The sequence below is a fragment of the Schistocerca serialis genome, chromosome 9 (genome assembly GCF_023864345.2).
Source record: "Schistocerca serialis cubense isolate TAMUIC-IGC-003099 chromosome 9, iqSchSeri2.2, whole genome shotgun sequence".
In the NCBI taxonomy this organism is placed as follows: Eukaryota; Metazoa; Arthropoda; class Insecta; order Orthoptera; family Acrididae; genus Schistocerca; species Schistocerca serialis.
This window is the reverse complement of record NC_064646.1, coordinates 306,223,646-306,249,709: the sequence shown is the minus strand read 5'-3', so window position 1 is coordinate 306,249,709 and position 26,064 is coordinate 306,223,646. Positions and strand designations below refer to the sequence as shown.

The 26,064-nt window shown below is 38.3% G+C and overlaps 1 protein-coding gene across 5 annotated transcripts in view; it reads right to left on the bottom strand.

The window, feature by feature from the left end:
- Positions 1-2,076: 2,076 nt before the first annotated feature.
- The window catches only part of LOC126418923 (uncharacterized), an 89,765-nt gene continuing 65,777 nt past the window's right edge, over positions 2,077-26,064 (bottom strand). For 2 of the 5 annotated variants that reach the window (XM_050085946.1, XM_050085948.1), the window contains exons 8-11: positions 25,182-25,359; positions 14,389-14,540; positions 10,659-10,753; positions 2,077-2,321 (exon numbers count right to left, since the gene is read on the bottom strand). In XM_050085946.1, coding sequence (XP_049941903.1) covers positions 10,679-10,753; positions 14,389-14,540; positions 25,182-25,359 — 405 coding nt within the window. In that variant the 3' untranslated portion in view covers positions 2,077-2,321; positions 10,659-10,678. Of the gene's footprint in view, positions 2,322-10,658; positions 10,754-14,388; positions 14,541-25,181; positions 25,360-26,064 lie in introns of those variants that run through there. The other 3 variants (XM_050085947.1, XM_050085949.1, XM_050085950.1) reach the window with 2 other exon arrangements.

Here is a 26,064-nt window from a genome sequence, read left to right as displayed (position 1 = left end):
CCAAACCAAATGATGGTTGATCGTTTGCTCTGAGGTCTTTCTTACATTGCCCATTAAGGCAACACTCCAGTAACTATTGGCACATGTTTAGTCCTTTCATAGCTCAGGGACAGCTATCAAAATTGCACCTCTGCATGAGTTAGGAAATTATCCTGTCTGCCATACAGAATTAAAATGTTGTAAGAGGATGTCCTCTGACACTGTTTGCAAGTTTTGCAGCATGATGTATCAGATCTGGCAACAATGAGATGAAGTATCGTGAACCTCAGACAGTGCCGAATCCAGCTCCCAAATGGAGAAAGAACACTTGAAGGATTCATTGTGCCGAAGTTCAAAACACCCCTCTCCACGGTGGCACAGCAGTGGTGGAATGTTAGATCCTTGTTGGCACTGGCAGTAGTCATCACGAAATGCTCTACTATTGTCTGGGCAATGCTGTATTCCATCATCTCTGGAACCAAAGTGTTAGAACCATAAGATAGAATGAGGTGTACATGGTCTTGATGATTTACAAACTGTCTCTTCTGTAGTTAGCATTTCCCATCTGGTTTGTTTCCAATAAAGCGCTTCGTGGGAATGATGGCAGCGATAGTGGTAGTGGTAGCAACAGTGCTGATCTGTTTACCTGACCCTGTCTTTTGAGGTACTAGAAGTTTCCCAATATCAACAACCATGGCCTTTTCTAATTTTCCAGGGGTTGGTGGGAGGGGGCTATGGCTTCAGAATAACAGCATATTCCCAACTGCTCTGACAAACAAATGTGTGCCTTGTATGCTTTGAAAGTGTTGTTGTACTACTGAATGTAAGGATTAAAGAATCCAATTCGACCAGTTCAACATTACCCTTTTCATTATATTTTGTGTGTCCACAACACCTTCATAAGCCTTTTCATCTGTCATTTCCTCTTCGGCAATATCTGCACTGTTTCCGCATGACATAACACCTTTGTGTAGTTCAAAGGATTGTGTGGTCCTTTTCTGATTGCATATTCCCAGAACAATTTAGCTTTCTGAAAGTTTGTTACTTGTTGTGAACTATAAGTTTCAACCAACAGGGTCCCATTCCATAATCAACTCACAGATTTTAAAATGCCAATAATTAATTTTAAAGTGGCTGCAATGCCCTCTGAACTCTTTTGTATGTAGAAAGGTGAAACTTACTCAAAACTGCCATCTTTTCTTTTAGATATTAAAAACACATTTTGTGTAGCAGTATGGGTTCCATTAATACAAACTTAAGTATTTGAATTACATCCCATGGCAGGAGGACTGATGACATGAGCCCTCTTCATAAGTTGGTTGTTGATACCCAGCAATGGTTCACCCATTTCACTGGGAGTTTGAAAGAAGAAGTCCGAGGATTCCATCTCAGTCCCACAAACAGCTAGGTAAATAACACACCACCCAGACCCCTGCACACTTGGACAAGCCTTATACAACTGAGATGTGGCTGCTTCTCCAGAGGTTGCCCGCTAATGGCTGTCGCACCTCAAAGCCAGGTCTCTCACAGCTGTGCAGCACACCTAAAGATTGAGGCGTTTTTATAGAGGTTTCTACCATCCTCATGACCCAGTCAGTTAAGGCAAGATCCCCGATTCTGTGTGTTCACATAACATTCCACCACAGTGGCCACTGAAGCATACACAAAGCTTATGGTTACAGAGGACTAGTGGCACTCACCAGTCCCTAGCTCTTGAAACTAACTTTGCCAATCTTGTATCCAGCAAATGAAAGCTGAGCTCTCTGAGGTGCCTACCATTTAGAACAACCTGTGGGAGGAGGGGCACTTGGCTTTATCAAAAATACCACGGACCATGGTGAGCACTACCACCTCCCCCCATCCACCACCACCATCCTGCTATAAAGTAAAAACTTACCTCAATCTGGAGGCTGAGTTTGGGTGCAAAGTACGTAACAACACCATAGCTAATGCTTTTCAAGATTCTGTGATACATGCTCACAAACTAATTTCAGTGGTGGTTATTTCCACAATTTAAAAATATAGCCATGTCACTTATCCAAACTGCCATCAGGGGAAAAATAAGATATGGAAGAAGCAAAGAATAAATGTCTTCCAGTAACATGATTCTTTAATCCATAAAGTCATATAAAATATTGTAGAGTCATGTAATAACATAACAGTCATCATGAGTGACGATATAACAAATGAATATGGCTGTACAAAACATTTTTGTTGACGTTCTCCAAGCTAACATAAACAAATAGCCTTCTTTACAGCAGAACACAGCTTAGCTGAGCATTAATTTGTTTCCACGTTGGAAGCCCAGAATGACAGTTAACATACGAGTTGGTAGGTATGTCCTGAAATAAGATGCAAAAAATATGTAAACTTTTCACTTTTTCTTCATTTTTGTGCAACTATTATTAATACTGAAGCTATTAAAAATGAACTAAGTAGTTTAGTTAATTTTATATGCATACTACTAATTTAAATAATAAAAATGCACGTCGAAGAGAAGCATATGTTGTGCACTCCATGTTGGAATGCAATCACAACACACAGTCCTGATGAGAAACTATCACGGTCATAAGAGATGGTACTGAGAGTCTGTTTTGACCTCACCAAAGAAATAACCCCAGCCTCCATTTAATGTGATTTACAGAAATGATAGAAAATGTGTATCATAATTTCTAGATACAGACTGGAACTACATTCCTGAATAAGACCTCAGCCTATTAATCATTGCATTATCTCACTCATTCTATTAAGTACAGTCAGCAATATGTAATGATAGTTTGTCCACCCTGTAGTCTACTCCTATTGATATGAAGTTAAACTGTTCTGCCATTCACTGAAACATTTAGTTTCACGTCTGTGATATCTGCTCACCAACACAAAAATGTCAACCACTATTATACAATTAAAAAGTGCAGTGATGCTGCAAGCCAAATCAGAATTAAAATTCAGATCCATGCCTTGCAAGATACTGTCATTCTATCTGAACCATCAAAGCTTCAGTCTGCCATTGTAACTCCTGCAGTTCCCAGCATGGTTTACATCTGCACATTGTGCAATAATATATGCAGATGTGATCGTAATATCATAGATCCATTTTCCACAGATGTTTCTCATGATACCCAATAATTACTGAATTCTCATATTACAAGAGTTACACAAATCTATTTAAAATTTACACAGCTACATGCTGCTGAAAGAATGCTGAACTTTAGTAATATGTGATAAAGGAAACTCCAGGATGGAAAATAATATTTACATTGGGATGGATCAGAACTTATCAGATAGAAGAAATAACAAATAGTTGACAGGCATGTAGAAAAGATGGAAAATTTCAAAGCTTTCAAACAAAGCTGTCTTTCAGTGTTTTCAACTCAGTGCTTGAAAGAAACTCTTAGTTCCACTGTACTATGACAGTATAGCTGAATCCAATTCACAGTTTCCCCCTTCCCTAAATTAAGTCTCACACAAACCTCAAACATACAGTTTACAGAAAGTAATTGTCTCTTTCCAGTACTGGGCATGAAAATTATAGAACCAAACAGTGCAATTGCTTATAAGGCCTTTAGCAAACAGATGAACACTCTAACAGCATGCAAAGTTAGTCTAGAATCCACATGTAATTCAATTTCACACACAGGTCTTGGGAGCACATTATATCAGTATATTCACAGTACTGAAAAGAACCTAAATATTCCTTTGGAGACAGATATATTTAAAAAGAATGTATAATATTTAATAGTTATAATTTTAGCAATGCGGCATTAGTATTTCAAGAAGTCATCCTTGGTTTAATTTAATTAATTTATAATTTTTTATTTCACCTGAGGCCCTTCTTTCCATCAGACCAGGAATAACACTATCAACATATACCAACATGCATCCAATAACACTGGCATTAATAATTATTATTATTCACGTTTGGGCCCTACTGGACCACGCGAAGTACAATCACGGGACATTCAGTTATTTTCTTTTAGACTTTCTCTCTGCCCAAATTGTTTTCATTCTCTCGGAATGAGCTCTTTTCCTTTCATCAGACCATGTGGTTCCAGTTTTCTTTGGTTTTTCAGCTTGACCAACTACCCAGTCATGAATTATTTGCCTAAATAATTTTCTGTCTTGAATTTCATCTTGTTTTATATCTGCCTCTTTCATGTCTTCTTTTATAGCAGCAATCCATTTTATTGTCTCAAATTTAGCTTTACTTCGATTTTCGTAGAATTCCACTACTTGTTTAGTTAGTCTGGTAGCATCCATTCTTTTAATATGCCCATAAAATTTTAATCTGCGTTTTTTCATATCCGAATATATGCTGGTGTATTGTTGAATTTCACTATTTGCTCTTAGCTTGTATGTTCCTTTTTCAGTATATTTTGGACCTAGAATTTTTCTGATTACTTTTCTTTCTCTTTTTTGGATTTCTTGAATGTCCTTTTTTCTGTTTAAAATTAGCGTTTCAGCCCCATAAAGGCACTCTGGTTTTATGACCGTGTTGTAATGTCTCAATTTAGAGTACCCCGAGAGACATTTTTTGTTGTAGATGTCTTTTGTAAGTCTAAAAGCTGTCTCCATCTTTTGACAACGAATTTCATTTCCAATTTTTTCTAGACCAGTCTCTGAGATTGTTTCACCTAAATATTTGAATTGCGAAACTCTTTTGATTTTTCCATACTTAGTTTCCAAAAGTTTGGGTGCCAGTTTGTTGCTAGTCATATACTGTGTTTTTTCAAATGAGAATTGGAGACCTACTCTTTCTGCTGTTTCTTTAAGAATTTCTATTTGTTTCTGAGCAATTTGGATGTCCTGCGTTAGAATAACCAAGTCGTCTGCAAAGGCCAAACAGTCTATTCGAATATTTGTTCGTCCTAATTTCACTGGTTGGTCAATTTTGAACTCCAATTTTCGTTCGCGCCACTCTTGTATTACTTTTGCTAGAACGCAGTTAAATAGCAACGGAGAGAGTCCATCACCTTGCCTCACGCCTGTTTTTATTTCAAAGGATTCTGAAATTTCTCCTCTGAACTTTACTTTTGATTTTGTACCAGTTAGCGTGTCTCTGATAATTGCCGTGGTTTTAGGATCCAGGCCTTGTTCTTTCACAATTTGGAAAAGAGATTCACGATCCACTGAGGCATAAGCCTTTCTAAAATCTACAAAGGTACAAACTAGTTTTTTATTGTAAATTTTTTGATGTCTGAGAATTAGTTTGAGGACTAAAATCTGTTCTGGGCAAGATCTATTTGGCCTGAAACCTGCTTGATATTCGCCAATTTTCCATTCAAGTTGTTGTTGTGCTCGGTTCAGAAGACATTGAGAGAGGATTTTGTATGTGACTGGAAGAAGAGATATTCCTCTGTAATTATTAACATCAGTTTTGTCTCCCTTCTTATGAAGTGGGTGAATCAAGGCGGTTTTCCATTCATCAGGAATTTTTTCAGTTTGCCAAATGTTTTGCATGATTGAAGTAATTTCTTTAACGGTTTTTGGACCAGCTGCCTTTAAAAGTTCTGCAACAATTCCATCTTCACCATTAATAATAATAATAATAATAATAATAAAGATAATAAAGGACATTAAGAAGAACAATAATATTCCTTACCTAAGAATGTCTGGAGTTGTGTTTAGTATTATCAGAAACAAAAGGAATAACAGGACTCTGATGACTGTTTTTGGCGGGGATGAGGATGGGAGAGGAGGGGAGGGACTGTTAATGAGAGTGAGGTATGGACAAGTAAACAGGACACATAGCTCTTGTGATGAAAGACAAACCATTAGATGTCTTTTGAAGTTTGAAATAAATTTAATTTCTTTGATTTTTTGAGGAAGGTCATCCCAAAGTCAGGTTCCTGATACAGAAAAGGATTTTGAGAATGTTTGAGTTATGTAATGGAACAGAGTATTTTACTTTGTTGACAAGTATTTATGTTGTGTTGTAGTGTAAGAGCTGGAGAGAAATAAGATGTACTGCAACGATTGAGCAGACAATAGAGGAAACACAGGGTATGGTAGTCTCTACACCTATCATAGAAAATATTCACATACCTCTGCACTGACATGCCTTCTTAACTGGCCTCAGAACATTTCATTCGTTAGGTAATGGAATGAGCAGAAATAAGACAAAAGTCAGACAACCTTAATCCTATGAAAAGGATAGACATTACAGTCTGTACTTCAAATACCTCAGTTTTCCCACTGTCAAAAAACCTCATGAAATAAGATTTCTTTTTTGTTTCAGAAAGCTTACATAGTAGTAATTCATTATTAATTTATATTTTAATAATAAGTACTGTTGCATCCCAGAAAATAGTGGACACAACTTGCTGTGATAGATCGTTTGGAATGAACATGGTAAATTTGGCACCTACCAGACAACTGTGCAACTGAAGGCAATCTCTCACGAGGAGCGTCATCCCACTGCACAAGAACGCAACCACCTCAATAGACTGTATTTAATCCTTTCACTTCTGTGCTTCTTGTGTGAAACTTTCTTTTAAATTCATGTTATTATAGAATTAAGTGACTCCTTTGACATTTCAAGTTGTACGAGATAAATTTCATAACACTCAATAGCATTTTTCTTTTAAGGAGAAAATTTATGCTGGATGTCCTTCGTAAGATTCATCAGGCAATTAATCTGATGTTTTAGCAGATATTTGAAATTTAGTTTCTGCAGTTTGTATATGAAGTCACTACAAACAAAGGAAGAAGAAGGAAGATTGGGTTGGCCATCTCGTCAACATTGAGGTCATTACAGATGGAGCACACGCTCGGATTGTGTCAAGGGTGGGGTAGGAAATCAGCCATGCCCTTTCAGATGAATCATCCTGCAATTTGCCTGGAGTAATTTATGGGAATCACAGAAAACCTAAATCTGGATGGCAGGACTTGGGTATGAACCTTCGTCCTCCCAAATGTGAGTTCAGTGTGCCAACCACTGCGCCACCTCGCTCGGTACTCGTCACATGTTCCACATGATACCCAGTGTCAGTGGGCAGCATCAGTTTGTTTCTCATCAAAAACAAAACTGTCCCAAATTAGTGTAGTGTGACAACTGCTTTAACACTGCACATTAAAAAATAACATGAAGAACAACCAATATCTCAGCAGCAAAATACCATGGCAGCAGCAGACAGATGGCATGGGAGAAGTCAGCATATATGAGAGGGCAAGTCAATCAAGAAAGTCGTAGCAAATATTTTTTACCAACCTGTTGATGTCCGCTGCTGTTGTTATCAACAGCATTAGAGACTGATCAAGGCACTGCTAAGACAGCGTCATACAGTATCACTTTAAAGACATTTTATGTATTCCTAACTGTATAATACTCAATAGATTTTGATAAGCTTTGGAATTAATGAATCAGTTCCAGTGTCATCAGACTATTACCATATCAGAAATTTTCATTTGCCCAGTCTCACTTGCTCAATGTGCTCCATACCAATTGGCAGCCTGTACCATTCTGTATGTCTGTCTGCTACTGGCACATGACAATTTACTGTCCCTGTTAATACAAATCAACAAACCGAATATCACATTAGACTGTTTTGGGAACAGTTTATCAAACAGACATACACCATATGATCAAAAGTATCCGGACACCCCCAACAACATATGTTTTTCATATTAGGTGCATTGTGCTGCCACCTACTGCCATATCAGCGATCTCCTGTTGATTGACAGAGACCACCAACAGTTGAAGAGGGTCGTAATGTGTAATAGACAGACATCTATCCAAACCATTGCACAGGAATTACAAACTGCATCAGGATCCAATGCAAATACTATGACAGTTAGGAGGGAGGTGAGAAAACTTGGATTTTGTGGTTGAGTGGCTGCTTATAAGCCACACATCATGCCGGTAAATGCCAAATGATGCCTCGCTTGGTGTAAGGAGTGTAAACATTGGACAGTGGAAAAATGTTATGTGGAGTGACGAATCAAGGTACACAATGGAAGGGTAGGGGTGTGGTGAATGCCCTATGAACGTCATCTGCCAGCGTGTGTAGTGCCAACAGTAAAATTTGGAGGCGGTGGTGTTATGGTGTAGTCGTATTTTTTACGGAGGGCGCTTGCAATCCTTGTTGTTTTGTGTGGCACTATCACAGCACAGGCCTACATTGATGTTTTAAGCACCTTCTTGCTTCCCACTTTTGAAGAGCAATTTGGGGATGGCGATTGTATCTTTCAACACGATCGAGCACCTGTTCATAATGCACAGCCTGTGGCGGACTGATTATACGATAATAACATCCCTGTAATGGACTGGCCTGCGCAGAATCCTGACCTGAATCCTATAGAACAACTTTGGGATGTTTTGGAACACCAACTTTGTGCTCGGCCTCATGGACCGACATCGATACTTCCCCTTAGTGCAGCACTCCGTGAAGAATGGGCTGCCATTCCCCAAGAAACCTTCCAGCACCTGACTGAATGTATGCCTGCAAGAGTAGAAGCTGTTATCAAGGCTAAGGGTGGTCCAACACGAAATAGAAATTCCAGCATAACCAATGGAGGGCGTCACAAACTTTTAAGTCATTTTCAGCCAGGTGTCCAGGTACTTTTGATCACATAGTGTATGAAATTTAACAAAGAGAAATGATGTTTTCTTGTAACACTGTACCTCACCTTAAAAACATAAAATGTACTTTCATTTGGACTGAGCTCATCCACATACCAGAAAAATTAAATTGTAAATATCTGCCAGAGAAACATGACGGAGCCACATTTGGACATGACTTTTTCCCGAAACTAGTTCAATAGAAAACCACATTTTTAAAAATCAAAATGAAATTGTTAACCAATCTCCCTTCTGGAAATGCTTAATGTTCTTCACTTTGTTCAACAGTAAGGATTACAGTTAATATGTTGTTTTCTTTAGCTGTATGTTAGTGAGACCTCAGAATCAAGATTAGATCTATCTGTCATTAAGCTCTCTGACACAAAACATGTCTTTCTGTCATCATATATTATATGGTTACTGCATGCTCTTGCAGCTGAACCAGAAGAATGTATAGATTTAGATAGCTTGCCAGCAGCAGACATGGTAGTGAAAGGAAATACTGTTTGGACCAATCTGAATAAAGGAAGGGCGTTTCTGAAAATATCAAGGGCTAAACATCTGTGATCCAAATAAAAAATTATGCAAAAGTTCAGTTTCTTAATAGGTCTGTCCAAAAAATTCCAGAACTTTGTCCACCAAATTTTTCTATGCTTATCTTTTATTTATTGTACATGGTCTCCCTTAAAATACTCTCCTGCACAATTGATATACAGCTCCCGTCGTCGTCTCCACTTCCGGAAGCAGTCCTGCTATGCCTCTTGCTGGATTGTGTGAAGTGCTGTCAGTGAATTTTCTTTTATCTTGTATATCATTGCAAATCTTCATCCTTTCAACAGAGTTTTCAATTTTGGAAATCAAAAAATATCTGCAGGGGCCAGGTCTTGAGAGTACGGAGGAAGAGGTAGCACAGTGGTTCCATTTTTTGCACAATAGTCGTGCACCAACAGGGATGGATTTTTGGGTGTGTTATCATCATGCAAGAGCCATGAATTGCCTCACCACATTTCAGGCCATTTCCTTACCATGTTTTCTCACAGGCATCGCGACATGTCCTGATAGTACCATTGATTAACAGTTTGTCCCTGTGGTTAGAATTCATGATGAACTAATCCTTCAAAATCAAAGAAAACTATCAGCATGGCTTTGACATGTGACCTGATCTGATGAGCTTTTTCTTGTTCTCAGAGAAACTTTCCCCAGCCTATGTGAAGTTGAACCTTGGTCTCAACTTCATAGCCATAGACCCACATCTCATCGCCAACTATGATTCTCTTGAGCAGCAGCTCATCATCATTTGCACGATCCAAAAGCTCTTCATAGATTTTGAGGTGAAGGTCTTTCTAGTCTCAACTCATGAGCCATGGGATGAACTTGACAGCAACACAATGCATTCAAAGATGCTGGGTCTGGATTTTATGACGATCCGACTGAAATGTTACATTCTTCTGCACTCTCTCGGTCAGTCTGTCTTCAATTCGCACACACACTTTTGTTGATGTTCCTGACATACGCGTCGTCAGTAGACATAGTAGGGTGTCCTGAACAACAGTCATCTTCAACTTCCGTCCAGCCATTTTTAAACCATGTAAACCATTCGCAACACTGAGTACAGCTTAAGCACTCATCACTGTAGGCTTCCTGTACCATTTGGTGTGTCTCTGTAAAGGTTTCCTTGAGTTTCACGCAAAATTTAATGCAAATGCATTGCTCCTCTAACTCTGCCATCTTGAAATTTGCAAACCATGTGATACAACGTTCTACTCAATACACCATGGAACAATAACTAACACACATGCAGCAATGAAACTTTCGGCAGTTACACATTACCCACAGGTGCATGCAGGGATGTCATCCGCATTTTGCTCCAACACACCACTGGCACAAAATTACAAATGCTCCAGAATTTTTTGAACAGACTTCATATTATAGCTGTGTGGAGAACCAAATTTATGATCTATATGTCATTAGGTAAAAATTGGACAGAAATCAACATAAAAAAGTTTTAATTTATGCAGTTAAATAACATATGTGGATTATAGATACTAAAATTATCATCACTGAATTTGGATCGTTCATGGTTCACTAAATGAGACAATTGTCTACACATCCTTATACTTACCTGAAAGGAGATGCAAAATTTCAGGCTGAGCTTGATATAACAGTGACACTGTTTGATAAATTCACTTCTCCTTTCAAGACCCTCCTCTGAAGTTTCTGTACAAAAAGAAAAACAATATTTGAATGTTGAATGTTACTAAAGAGGTACACTGAAGTGAAATGTCTGCAAACGCTCTCCTCCAAAAATCACCATAGAACCTGGACTGAATACAATATCACCAATGGTCGTAAGGTTATTTATGTCATCAAAATGGACTGTATGCTGACTTGATCAAGTTACTGTAAATGTTGACCATATTCCATCATTAAAATGATTTATTTTGATTTTATGTACTTAATTTGTTACCAAAAGGTATCAAATATCACATGATTTCAGTTCTGCTGAAAACAATTTTAAGACAGGAGCTAATAAAACATTTATATATAAACTGCTATTTCATATGCTTTCATTATATATGGAGTTTTCACAAAATACTTCTTTCATGTATACCAATCTTTACCTCTATTGTAAACTAATTACTTCTGTATTTTACACCCATCCATATCAGGATTTAGAACATTGACCCAGCTTTTCACCAGGTAAACAAGTTGTATGAAAATATTCTGATTTTATAACACTCCGTGCCCCGTAAATTACTAACTACAAGGTCACACCTTTACATTTTCTTTCTGTGTTCCTGTTTCACAACTTTCTGATACCAGGGCATAAGGATACCAAGAGATTTTAGTGATGCCAACAGTATCTTTGACCCTAACTGCCTCGCTTGAAGTCAAATATTTCAATGTGTTGTGAATTGTAAGACATTGTAGGACCACCTGTTGCTTCCACAACAAACTCTCTCTCTTGCACCACACTGGAACAGTACTTCTCTATTATATATACCTCTGGTGTCCTCTTGCCATCTATACGCATCCATATGCCCTTGTTTCTGTCCTCATAAAACATTCCTCATCTGCAGTCCATAGGTCAATATTACTTCCCCAAAACTTCACTGTTGCAGTAGTTTTCTTATGAACATCTGTTTATTAAAATGTCTCTCTCATCAATTATGAATCAACCTCTTTATAATTCCCATTTACTGTATTTATGAGCAACCTATGCTGCTGAATTTTCATTTTTTCTTTTGCGTTCACATTTGCCTCTTCCAGTTGCATCATATTTCCTTCTATGAGTGATAAGCTGGAGTTCTTTTAGTGGTACTTGTGAATTTTCACCTCTATTTCACTGCACTTGTAATGGTCTGTTCTTCCATAATTATTTACTGCTTTATTACTGTAGTGGTGCCACCAGACATTGTCATGGAAACCAAGAAGCCAGCACAACATTGCTATCAACCTCTGTGGCACCAATACTCAGATGGTGCTGGTCCTCAGATGTACCCTTGAAAGAATCATGCCACACTCCAACATGTAAGCAAGTGCAGGATACTCTCTTCTCTATGTCTTGATGTAAGCAGTGGAGTGCATGCCACAAGTGTTGTTATATTTGCTACAGTGTTATTCCGGTTGACTCTATTTGTAATAGATAGAACTCTGACATGGCTTGGACTGGAATTTGTTTGGGAATATAGACTTTAGATAGCTTGCACTTTTCTTAGTAGCATCTTGTATATATATCTCTTGCTGTGAATAAACTCCATTATTTGCGTTCGTAGGTCACATTTTACATAACTCCTCTCCTATTGACAAACACTGAAGAGTTACTTGCGTCATTGCTCACTGACACTCATAATTTTCACTTTATATAATCCTGTCCTGAGTTTACAATATTCCACTTCCATACGTTCACATTTCTGTTCATCACTAACAGGTTATGATTTGAATCTGACCACCTCATCTTGGTACATTCTGCAGTTAATATCACCCAATCCCTTGGGCATTTACTTTGTTTCAATACCCAGTAAAATCATTTGACTTCAGTGTTACTCATACAACGCACACTGATATCTTTATTTCTATTCGTGACAAAGGCAATACCTGATACACCATTTGCTGGCACTATTATTGACTTAAAACCATCTAGCCAGACACTACCGTTCTCTTTTCACTTCACTTTATTAACTTGTACCACATCTAACTTGCACAAGGACACCTCTCTCTTCTAATTCCCCCGATGTTCCACAACATTCAAAATTCTATATTCCAGGTGCTCATTCATAGAACTATTGCTTTATTCAACTTCCTCTTGATAAATCCCTTCTACACAGGTATGGTTTAGAGAACTAAACAAAACTAAGCAATTCCTACCCAGAGATCCAAACAAGTCTACACAGATCCTATCTAAAGGTTCAAACAAGTCTAGACAGATCCTATCTAGAGATTCAAAGAAAGGACTAATTGCCTCTGGAATATTCTGCAATGAAAGAGGACAACTTCATAAAACATATTAGAAGATTGTATGTTCTGTGGCTGCATTTTTTGTCTTTAACCCTCCAGCCATAGGTGATATAAATGTGCACATTCCACTCTTTCTAGACAATTTTGCTCTGTTTGCACGCTGGAAACCACAATTTTCCCAATGAATACTTTTATGCTGCTCTGGAACATAGTAGGGTGCTGTTTTCTCATCAAATCTTTTTCTGTTGCTCCAGAATATCAGAGGTCACTATTTTCCTATCTGAAATGTCAGGAGTCATGTTTTATACATTCTCCAGTCTAACTCACTCACTCTAACATGTACCTTCTCACGCCAGCAAATTAGTAACCATATTCTTGAGCTTGTCTGTGGAACCTTGCTTGAAAATATACAGCACTCACAAAAATTATTATTAAGTTTATTCTCACTTTTATAACACTGAACATGACTTTCGCATTTCCCACATTATTTGTTAAAAGTCAAATGTGTGTGAATTCCTATGGAACCAAACTGCTGAGGTCATTGGTCCCTAGACTTACACACTACTTACACTAACTTATGCTAAGAACAACCAACACACACACACACAAACACACACACACACACACACACACACACACACACACACACACGCCCGGCGAAGGACTTGAACCTCTGGCAGGAGTGGCTGCACAATCCGTGACAATGCGCCTCAAACCGCACGGCGTGTTAAATGTCAATTAAATATAACGATAAATTAACTTTTTGGTTTTCTTGTTACATTCCTTTAATTTTATTCTTACAACTACTCTAATTATTGAACAAAAATGGCCCCCAATTTTGTACAGAAATACTGGAAAATCACCCTTGGTTAGAGGATTAATACATTTTCCATAACCTTTTGCATCCCCAAGTTATTGGTCATTAGTGATTTTCAGCCCCTAAGCAGGCTAGTTATGTCTGGTTATGACGGACAAACTTTTAGTTACAGTTAGCCCTATACAAGCATTTATTCAATCTTCTTCAACAGCAGGACATGCATTGGTCCCAGCATAGTAATAATCACACAGCATGTTTTTAAGCTTGTTTGTCTACATCTCCCACCAAAATTATGCAAAAACAATTAACTGTGTGAATAACACTTGTGTAAGTACACTTTGGGAAAGTATTGAAACATGCTGATAAAATTCTTTGGACATGTGACTGCACCATGAAGTGATAATGCCAACAGTAGCAAGTTCACCCTGATAATGAATGCCTGGAATAGTAGATGACATGCAGATCATGACATGGTCTCACCCAGAAGAGTTTTATTGAATGAGACTCTGGCTGTTAAAGATGCCATATTCATGTCTGAAACCTACAAACTTGAATAAAAAGCAACTTCCATACTAACCCTGGCAAATATTTCAGCCATAAGTCTATTGGTGCGGAAATCTTGCTTACGCTTTCGTTCTGAATTTTTGTTTTGTGTCTCTGGTAAAAGACGATAGTGCCGCTTCGTCAAACTTTTCATCTGTTTCTGGGTGAACACTCGACGTCGATTAACTATTGAGAGAGAAAAAAAAAACAAAATCAATTAGTGCACATTCATCAATCACAAAAATGTCAAGAATAAATTTTGAAACAATCAAATAACAATTTAAATAAACACACATTTAACTGCCAAGCCATCTGACAGTGTGAGGTGGAGGGTACTTTATGTATCACTGTCATTTTCATCCATATTCTGTGAACAAGGTGCAGGAAGAATAATAACCCTTTGCTTGAACTATAATTTCTGTGATTTTCCCATTATGTTGCTTCTCCGTCCAGAATGTGCATTCTCATAATTTCAACAGCAGAACTCTCTATGATATACTTCTTTTGCAACATGTTCAACTGGAATTTGGAACTGGATGAGCATCTCTTTAGTGTTCATGTGTTTACTGAATGAACCAGTCAAGAATGTGCTCACTTGTGAATATTCTATACCTCTTCTACTAATCTTACCTGGTAAGGGCTCCAGACTATCAACCAATATTCAGACTGATCAACTGAGAATTTTTTAAGCTATCAGCTTTGTGGATGAATTACATTTCCTTACAATTTTACCAATAATTCTTAGTGTGGCATTTTCCTTTGCTATAAATAGTCTTATATGGTAGTTTCAGTTAAATCACTTTTGACACATACTTGTACATTTTTATGGCTGTGGCTGCTTTTAGCGACTGAATGCCAATCATATAATGAAAGATGTGTTTGTATTTACGTGCAATATGTTACTTTTGTTTAATTTTGATGGTCAACTGCCAGTTCCTGCTGCAAGTGCTTATCCTCTGTAGGTCTTGCAATTTCCTGGCATTGGGACTTTTCTGTACACAATAGCATAACCTCAACAAGTTTACAATGTTGACAATTTACATACAGGGTGAACAGTTATGATCCTAGAAGACTCCTTTGAATTGCACCAAATGCTACTTTCATATTTTACAATTATCTTGCTAGCACCCTTGAAACATAGTTCTGTCTGCTAGTATGTCCTAAATCTAATAAATCACAGACCCTGCACACCGAGTTCCAGTCACCTCTATGCCGGCTGCCACCCGCAGCCACTCTACAGCCTGCAGTTCCATGACCATCACCCACATAGTCCTGCTGGGCCTGCCTACCTGCCTATCCATGGCTACCACCTGACTCATCCCTGCATGCTGCCTGCTGCAGATACTGTGTTCTATGTTTGTGTGTGGTTGTTAATAAAGAGTTTTTCAAAAAAAGATTAGTTGCGTACATAGTCTGCATCTCCAACCACTTCCAGCAGAGAATCGCTCGCCCAAACCTTTCGAAAGTACAACTGATGATGATGATGATATCTGGTTTGTGAGGCACTCAACTGTGTGGTTATCAGCAGCCGGAAAGTACAACCCATTACACTATTTTCATTCCTACAAAGGATATTTTCACTCTCCAAGAAGGCCATAACACACAAGTATACAACATGTTCCATGATCCTGCAACGGATTGACCTTAACTATACAGGCTATTACATTATGTTCTTCAGTCCATTAACTCTGAAAACTTGAATGACTTGCAACTTTTTCCAGTTGCTTGGATAGTACCATTTCGCCAAAGACCAACAATAATCTGCTTCTAAAACTGGAGCAAGTTCTCTTGCATAATCTACGTAGAATCATGTAAATATCACATTTCTTCCACTGAACTATTTAAGTTGATTTCCTGTTGCTAGCATATATCTCAATACTTCTCATCTTCTTGTTCATACTGTGATTGAGAAAGGGGAACCACAGAATGAACTCAATAAATATTTATATATAAAAACAAAGATGAGGTGACTTACCGAACAAAAGCGCTGGCAGGTCGATAGACACACAAACAAACACAAACATACACACAAAATTCAAGCTTTCGCAACAAACTGTTGCCTCATCAGGAAAGAGGGAAGGAGAGGGGAAGACGAAAGGAAGTGGGTTTTAAGGGAGAGGGTAAGGAGTCATTCCAATCCCGGGAGCGGAAAGACTTACCTTAGGGGGAAAAAAGGACAGGTATACACTCGCACACACGCACATATCCATGTGTGGATGGATATGTGCGTGTGTGCGAGTGTATACCTGTCCTTTTTTCCCCCTAAGGTAAGTCTTTCCGCTCCCGGGATTGGAATGACTCCTTACCCTCTCCCTTAAAACCCACTTCCTTTCGTCTTCCCCTCTCCTTCCCTCTTTCCTGATGAGGCAACAGTTTGTTGCGAAAGCTTGAATTTTGTGTGTATGTTTGTGTTTGTTTGTGTGTCTATCGACCTGCCAGCGCTTTTGTTCGGTAAGTCACCTCATCTTTGTTTTTATATATAATTTTTCCCACGTGGAATGTTTCCTTCCATTATATTGATATCATAAATAAATATTTATTTATTTATTAATTATGTCAAAACACATTTACAAAACAGATTAAAATGTGTACAAGTGGATATCAAGAAAACAAACACCTCACATTATTAAACTAAACTTTTTGACCAAAATGTGGCCACTTCAAATGCTTCTGGTGAGCAGGTCCTCCATTATGCATGTGACAGGGCACAAACTGCACTGTAGCAGATGGTCTGTGTTCTGCTGTTCTTCACACTCGCTCACACACTACGAACACCACATAAATGCCCCACTTCTCAAGAGTGACTCTGCCTCTGGTGCCACTGGAGCATAGTCTTAACAGCCTATGCTCCAGGTCTTCCAAGCTGCCCAATACTCTGTAGAGCCTCACTCCATGATGGCAAGCATAGTGGCAGTGTGCATAAATATTCCGTGACTTGTGCAATTCTGTGTGTTGTGTTAGACTTTCAACTTAGTTTAGTATTCCATTCTTCATGCATTACTGAATCTGACGTACCTATACATGTGAGTATTAATGTAATGTAATATGTGGAAATAAACCATTAACTCTCAGAAGTTAACCACACCCCTGTATGTGCGAAAGGAAGTCTCTTATCCAGCACGCCATAATTAATTTTCTGAGTCCTAGCTTGCTACTTTTGGGTTTGCTTGCTGAGGTGTTTTAGTATGTGTCACTAATTATTTTAATAAACTATTTCTTGAATTCAGATGATTGTGTACTACCTGATATTAAAATAAAGAAGGGCCACATATGTTAGTGCCCTGTCATTTCTTCACAATTGCTGCTTCAAACGTCAGGCAGCATTATATCAGGTGATACATTTTTTCTGTGTTAAGTAACAATATACATTCCCTCACAGCCATAATACCTATGAATCCTTTGAATGGTAAAGGCTTTATGCACCGGCACAGAACTTCCCAGCACTTTAGGAAATGAAACTCAATAGAAAACAATGCAATCTGGAAAGATCTTCGATGTATGGCAACATATACACTGCCTATTTCCATATTACAAAAGTATGAATACAAGTTCCACCAAATACAACATGGTAGCTTCCGAAGTACCGAAACTGAGATTGCACTGTGTGATGCAATTTTGTCAGCCAGTCATAGCTTATGTCACATGATCTTACCATCCAATGACAGCCCACATTCAGAGCATAGGACACATGATGTAGACAGCCAATAACATCATCACTGTTAAGTAGTGCAGAAACATAACTAGGAAAAGCTAATGGTTTAAGTTAGTACACATACAGTGTAGCTACAAGCTAAGCTTTCACATATAATACTGGTCATCAAAAATTTTTTGCTGTTTCTTCCCAGGGTGTGGTTAGGTGGGATTCGAAGTGCACAGCATAAATTGCAGCAGCTGAATATTTCTGACAAGCACGATTATAAATTTCATTGCTGTGAACCAAACATTGTGTGGGTTATCTGGTTGAATATATGTTCCGCCGAGCATTTCCGACTTTTTCATAGAAAAGTCAGTTATGTGTGATATTGCTCAATAATTCACTTCATACCTTTTCAGAATAATTACAATTTTTGCCTTTATTATTGCATAATTTTTAATCTATGAAGTCACTACAATAAATACGAAAAGTGAATCCTGAAGTTTGGTCTTTTTTAGCATGTGTTACTCTTTAACATACAACAAACATGAAATTTTTCTAAGTGGCTGGTCCTCCTCAAAGTTTTTACGTTTTGAATGAAAGTCAAATGCTCCATGATTTTCGAAATTTATCATACATTATCACATGTAACATAATTGATTTCTCATAAAAGGATATTTACTTTGAAAGTAACACTTCTAAAACCACCATTTCGCAACTTTTTCTGCCACCTGTTAGAAATGTAAACAGTTGTTACGTCACACTCATTGAGTAAAGCATTAGTACTGTGTGGCCTGACACAGTCACTTTGATTAAATATCTAGGTGTAACATTGCAAAACAATATATAACAGAATGAGCATTTAAGGACTGTAACTGGGAAAGCACATGCCTGACTTCAGTTTATTACGAGAATTCTGTGACAGTGTGGTTCATCTGTAATGGAGACCGCATGTCCTAATGCGATCCATTGACGAGTACTGTTCTAGCGTTTGGGATCCGCACCAGGTCGGAATAAAGGAAGACATCAAACCAATTCAGAGACACGTTGCTATATTTGTTACCACTAGGCTCAAACAAACCACAAATATTACAGAGATACTTTGGGAACTCAATGGGAATCACTGGAGGGAAGGTGACACTCTTGTCAAGGAGCACTATTGAGAGAGAATTTAGCAAACCGACATTTGAGGCTAACAGCAGAACGATTCTATTGCCACCCACATATATTTCGCATAAGGACCATGAAGATAAGATTATAAGGATTAGGGCTCAAATGGAGGCATATAGAGAATAATTTTTCCTTCACTCTCTTTGTGAGTGGGACAGGAAAAGAAATGACTAGTAGTGGTACAAGATACCTTCCACCATGTACCATATCAGGGCTTGCGGAATATGTATGTAGATGTAAGTGTAGATGTAGCAGTTGTGGTTACGAAGTGTTGTGCAGTGTTCATCCCAAAGCCTTTGACACATTTAGCTGTCATCAACAGACGCTTGTGTGTGCATTGTGCTTTTATTGTTGTAAATGGTGCATTTTCTATGCAACTAAAATTTTATTTTGGTGTTATTCTCTCGTTTATGATTTATTATTGCAGTATTATTCTGCAGTAGCAGGCTAAAGTAAAATTCTTTGTTAGAGAATCAGTTCTTACTAGTCAAAATTACAAAAAATTAACTGAAAACAAAAATGAGAAAAATTCCATGAATTCTTACAAACATCCAGGCTTTTCTCAGATGAAAAAATTTCCAGGTTTTTCCAGAATGAAAAAATTCCTGCATTTTTCCTTGATTTCACAGGGCATATGAACCCTGCATCACTGCCCTTGGAGCTTACGAAATAAACTAGTGCTCTACAGCTAGTTTCTTAGGAAGTGGACAAGATGGCAGTTGATCATAGTTTTATACTTTTGAGGAGAATTATATGATTCACATTGTTGCAAGCTGCTGAGAGGTCTACAGATACAGCTTCTTAGTCTTTTTCTTCTTCTTAACCTCAAAGAGTAGGCTTACAATTTCTCCTGTCTTCAGTGAAGCCATCTGTTCCTCTGTAATCCTACATCTCTCTTTCCTATTGGTGTATAATTGATTACCTGTCTAACAAATGTCTTCCCCCAAACTATTGGTATGCTGTTCCCATTTTATGCATCCTTGCTCTGATTTTTTTTTTTTTCTTCAATTATACAGTATATACTGAGTTGTTCTTTTATCATATTGTTTTGTATTTGATCTCTGAGGGCACATCACTGAACTTTCCTTAAAAATTTCATATCAGTCAACAGTATTTTTCTTTCACTTTTCTCAGTTAAAGGCAAAGATTCACTTCCATATATATGAATAGGGGTAGCCATTATATTATACAATTTTGACTTGGTGTTTTTCATTGTCTTGTCACCCTATGTTCTTCATATTGTGCAATATATCATAGATTACCTTGCAAAGAGTAAGATGATAACTGGTAAATACAAAACAAATTGTCTGTACAAAACAAACAAAAACAGACACGAGAGTATGGCAGCCACAGATGCCAGTTTTTCAGATCTAACAGAATCACATTTCTGGAATATTATCTAATCCAAGGAGAAATGTTAAAGACAGTGCACTGGTCGAAAAGGGGACGTAAAAACAATAAGTGAACTTTTATACCAAGAAGCATAGTCTTTCATTATCAAAGTGAGAACTTTTCATCCCGCCCTCATAAATCTGGGAACAAGGTACATGTGCAAGAAATCTGAGAAAGATGTGGTTCTCTCAGTGGGGTTCATTAGTTTGAAAACTCTCATCCAAGCAATTCTCAAGTAATGTTGGTCAGTAAGGGGGCTTTCCGAAGTTGGATTAATCGAGAGACGAAGATTCAAGAACAAGCTTATTCTCCATCATGGATTTATTTAATCAAAGAGAGTACTGCTAAACAGGATCTAATGGGGGACTACAAAAGAAGTGTTCTACAAAACAGAATAGTTTACTCCGATGTTGAGTGTACACAATCCATGAGGAGTGTGTAATGATAGTCTTCCTGTGGCTCTTATGCTACATACGTAGGAGAAGATAATGCATTCCGACTTAACAACAACATACCAACAGTCATTCTTCCTATGGACCATAAGAAAATGGGACATGAAGTAAGAAATATGATAAAGGTACACAAGCATCCTTCAATAGACACTGAACAGTATATATACACTTTTTTAAATGTACGTCTATGATACATAACTGTCTCTAAATTTTCAGAGAACATTATTATATATTCTTATCTAATAACATTTCTGAAAATCAATCTTCCACAGCAAAGTTGATTTCTGGCTATTGACAAGTGACAAATGCTTATCATTTTACATGTGATGTGTCTCCTGAATATAACAGTTAACAGAATGACAATGTATGATTTTGGTTTCAGTCAGTCACACACACACACACACACACACACACACACACACAAACTTTTAAAGAATTGTATCACAACTTCAAATTTTCTATCAATAGCTCTTAGTGACTTGGTAATATAGTTGTTGTGGTGTTGTTGTTGTCTTCAGTCCTGAGACTGGTTTGATGCAGCTCTCGTTGCTACTCTATCCTGTGCAAGCTTCTTCATCTCCCAGTACTTACTGTAACCTACATCCTTCCGAATCTGCTTAGTGTATTCATCTCTTGGTCTCCCTCTACGATTTTTACCCTCCACACTGCCCTCCAATGCTAAATTTGTGATCCCTTGATGCCTCAGAACATGTCCTACCAACCGATCCCTTCTTCTGGTCAAGTTGGGCCACAAACTTCTCTTCTCCCCAATTCTATTCAGTACCTCCTCATTAGTTATGTGATCTACCCACCTAATCTTCAGCATTCTTCTGTAGCACCACATTTCGAAAGCTTCTATTTTCTTCTTGTCCAAACTATTTATCGTCCATGTTTCACTTCCATACATGGCCACACTACATACAAATACTTTCAGAAATGACTTCCTGACACTTAAATCTATATTCGATGTTAACAAATTTCTCTTCTTCAGAAACGATTTCCTTGCCATTGCCAGTCTACATTTTATACCCTCTCTGCTTCGACCATCATCAGTTATTTTGCTCCCCAAATAGCAAAACTCCTTTACTACTTTAAGTGTCTCATTTCCTAATCTAATCCCCTCAGCATCACCCGATTTAATTTGACTACATTCCAGTATCCTCGTTTTGCTTTTGTTGATGTTCATCTTATATCCTCCTTTCAAGACACTGTCCATTCCATTCAACTGCTCTTCCAAGTCCTTTGCTGTCTCTGACAGAATTACAATGTCATCGGCGAACCTCAAAGTTTTTACTTCTTCTCCATGAATTTTAATACCTACTCCGAATTTTTCTTTTGTTTCCTTCACTGCTTGCTCAATATACAGATTGAATAACATCGGGGACAGGCTACAACCCTGTCTCACTCCCTTCCCAACCGTTGCTTCCCTTTCATGGCCCTCGACTCTTGTAACTGCCATCTGCTTTCTGTACAAATTTTAAATAGCTTTTTGCTCCCTGTATTTTACCCCTGCCAACTTTAGAATTTGAAAGAGTATTCCAGTCAACATTGTCAAAAGCTTTCTCTAAGTCTACATGTGCCAGAAATGTAGGTTTGCCTTTCCTTAATCTAGCTTCTAAGATAAGTCGTAGGGTCAGTATTGCCTCACGTGTTCCAACATTTCTGCGGAATCCAAACTGATCTTCCCCGAGGTCAGCTTCTACCAGTTTTTCCATTCATCTGTAAAGAATTCGCGTTAGTATTTTGCAGCTGTGACTTATTAAACTGATAGTTCTGTAATTTTCACATCTGCCAACACCTGCTTTCTTTGGGATTGGAATTATTATACAGGGTGATTCAAAAAGAATACCACAACTTTAAAAATGTGTATTTAATGAAAGAAACATAATATAACCTTCTGTTATACATCATTACAAAGAGTATTTAAAAAGGTTTTTTTTTCACTCAAAAACAAGTTCAGAGATGTTCAAAATGGCCCCCTCCAGACACTCGAGCAATATCAACCCGATACTCCAACTCGTTCCACACTCTCTGTAGCATATCAGGCGTAACAGTTTGGATAGCTGCTGTTATTTCTCGTTTCAAATCATCGATGGTGGCTGGGAGAGGTGGCCGAAACACCATATCCTTAACATACCCCCATAAGAAAAAATCGCAGGGGGTAAGATCAGGGCTTCTTGGAGGCCAGTGATGAAGTGCTCTGTCACGGGCTGCCTGGCGGCCGATCCATCGCCTCGGGTAGTTGACGTTCAGGTAGTTACGGACAGATAAGTGCCAATGTGGTGGCACTCCATCCTGCTGAAATATGAATTGTTGTGCTTCTTGTTCGAGCTGAGGGAACAGCCAATTCTCTAACATCTCCAGATACTGTAGTCCAGTTAGAGTAGCACCATCTTAGCAGCAACTGACGCTGACGCCTAGTCAACAGCGCCTCAAGCGAACAAATGTACAACTAAATGAAACTTTATAGCTCCCTTAATTCACCGACAGATAGTGCTTAGCTCTGCCTTTTGTCGTTGCAGAGTTTTAAATTCCTAAAGTTGTGGTATTCTTTTTGAATCACCCTGTATTCTTCTTAAAGTCTGAGGGTATTTCGACTGTCTCATACATCTTGCTCACCAGATGGTAGAGTTTAGTCACGACTGGCTCTCCCAAGGCCGTCAGTAGTTCTAATGGAATGTTGTCTACTCCCGGGGCCTTGTTTCAACTCAGGTCTTTCAGTGCTCTGTCAAACTCTTTACGCAGTGTCATATCTCCCATTTCATCTTCATCTACATCCTCTTCCATTTCCATAATACTGTCCTCAAGTACATCGCCCTTGTATAGACCCTCCATATACTCCTTCCACCTTTCTGCTTTCCCTTCTTTGCTTACAACTGGGTTTCCATCTGAGCTCTTGATATTCATACAAGTGGCTCTCTTTTCTCCAAAGGTCTCCTTAATTTTCCTGTAGGCAGTATCTATCTTACCCCTAGTGAGATAAGCCTCTACATCCTTACATTTGTCCTCTAGCCATCCCTGCTTAACCATTTTACACTTCCTGTCGATCTCATTTTTGAGACGTTTGTATTCCTTTTTGCCTGCTTCACTTACTGCGTTTTTATATTTTCTCCTTTCATCAATTAAATTCAATATTTCTTCTGTTACCCAAGGATTTCTACTAGCCCTCGTCTCTTTACTTACTTGATCCTCTGCTGCCTTCTCTACTTCATCCCTCAGAGCTACCCATTCTTCTTCTACTGTTGTATATCTTTCCCCCATTCCTGTCAATTGTTCTCTTATGCTTTCCCTGAAACTCTGTGCAACCTATGGTTTAGTCAGTTTATCCAGGTCCCATCTCCTTAAATTACCACCTTTTTGCAGTTTCTTCAGTTTTAATCTACAGTTCATAACCAATAGATTGTGGTCAGAGTCCACACCTGCCCCTGGAAATGTCTTACAATTTAAAACCTGGTTCCTAAATCTCTGTCTTACCATTATATAATGTATCTTATACCTTCTAGTAGCTCCACGATTCTTCCATGTATACAACCTTCTTTTATGATTCTTGAACCAAGTGTAACCATCCTCCACCCATTGTGCATAGACACATATTTATTGTACAGGTCAGCTGTGGAACACACACACACACACACACACACACACACACACACACACACACACACACACACACACTCTACAACTGTCATCTCCAGGTGCACACTTGCCGTGTGTGTGTGTGTGTGTGTGTGTGTGTGTGTGTGTGTGTGTGTGTGTGTACTTTGGCTGATAGCTTTAATATCCAGCAGCCTAGCTTTATTACCTAGCACCCAACTTTTAAATGTGCCTGTTTGCTATTCGATGCCTTTTCTATGTGATGAGTAGCAGTCTATCTTAATTCACATTGTTCTCTAGCAAATCAGTTGCTCAATATTTCAGGCTCACTGTGCTAACTTAAAAATTAAATTTGCACCTTACATATATTAATCCACAAGATTTCTGCACTATATTAGCTCAGAATCGCTAACACCAAAATGTATGAATAACAGCAAATTTAAGTATGGAAATATATGCGATTTAATTATACTTATAATGACTGTATTCTGGCATGGATCAATATGTTATGCTGATATAAAAATTTGAGTGTAAATCACATAGCTTAATTTGCCAATGATACTAAAGCATATGCAGCTGCCTTACCAAGAACCTCTGATGCCACAGATGATGGAGGTGGTGGTGGTGGAGGGGCTAAGCCTGCAGCTAGCAAATTACGACACTCTTGCAACCGCTGCTCACGAAGACGTGTCATCTCTGCAACACAGTGTCGCCTCTCTTCTGCATTCTGCACATAATCAGGACGGCGAGACCGTAGTAACTCCTACACAGACATTACACAGTAAGAAGTGTATCTTCAAGCAGACTGTAATGTTCTGCAACATTTTACCATATGGTGACTTTTCAAACAAAACAAGTAAACCATATGCAACTAGAAAAAAAAAAAACACCACACAATAAACACTGCTATTTCAATTCACGTATTTTCTGCTAGAAAACTGCTTATGTCTGCTGTCCTCTGGCAACAACACAAAATTTCTATCTTCATTTAATCCTAATTGTGCATATGAGCACAGATCATTACTCAATAAACAGAACTAGTGTCGAGTAGCTGACTGTCACACAGCAATAGATGATAACGTGCTTAAGTTTTTGATGGAGTATTTCCTTAACATACGTGTGTGTGTGTGTGTGTGTGTGTGTGTGTGTGTGTGTGTGTGTGTGTGTGCGCGCGCGCGCACATGCACATGCACGTGCATACATATGCGCTTGTATATGCCTGCACTCTGAAGGAGGACTTTCTGAAAGGTGAGTAAGAAATTATTGTCTGAAAGTTGAGCAAGAAATTGTCATTTTTATGAACCATTCTGCTGTCCAGTACATTTCGTTTCTGGTGTGAAGCAATTTATCTGTGTATAAATAACTAAATTCCTTCCTGGACTTCCCAAAGAGCTATCCAATCCTAAATACAGCACTCTTATTAAATAAATGAATCCTTTCCTTGTATCCATAATGTATGCCACAACAA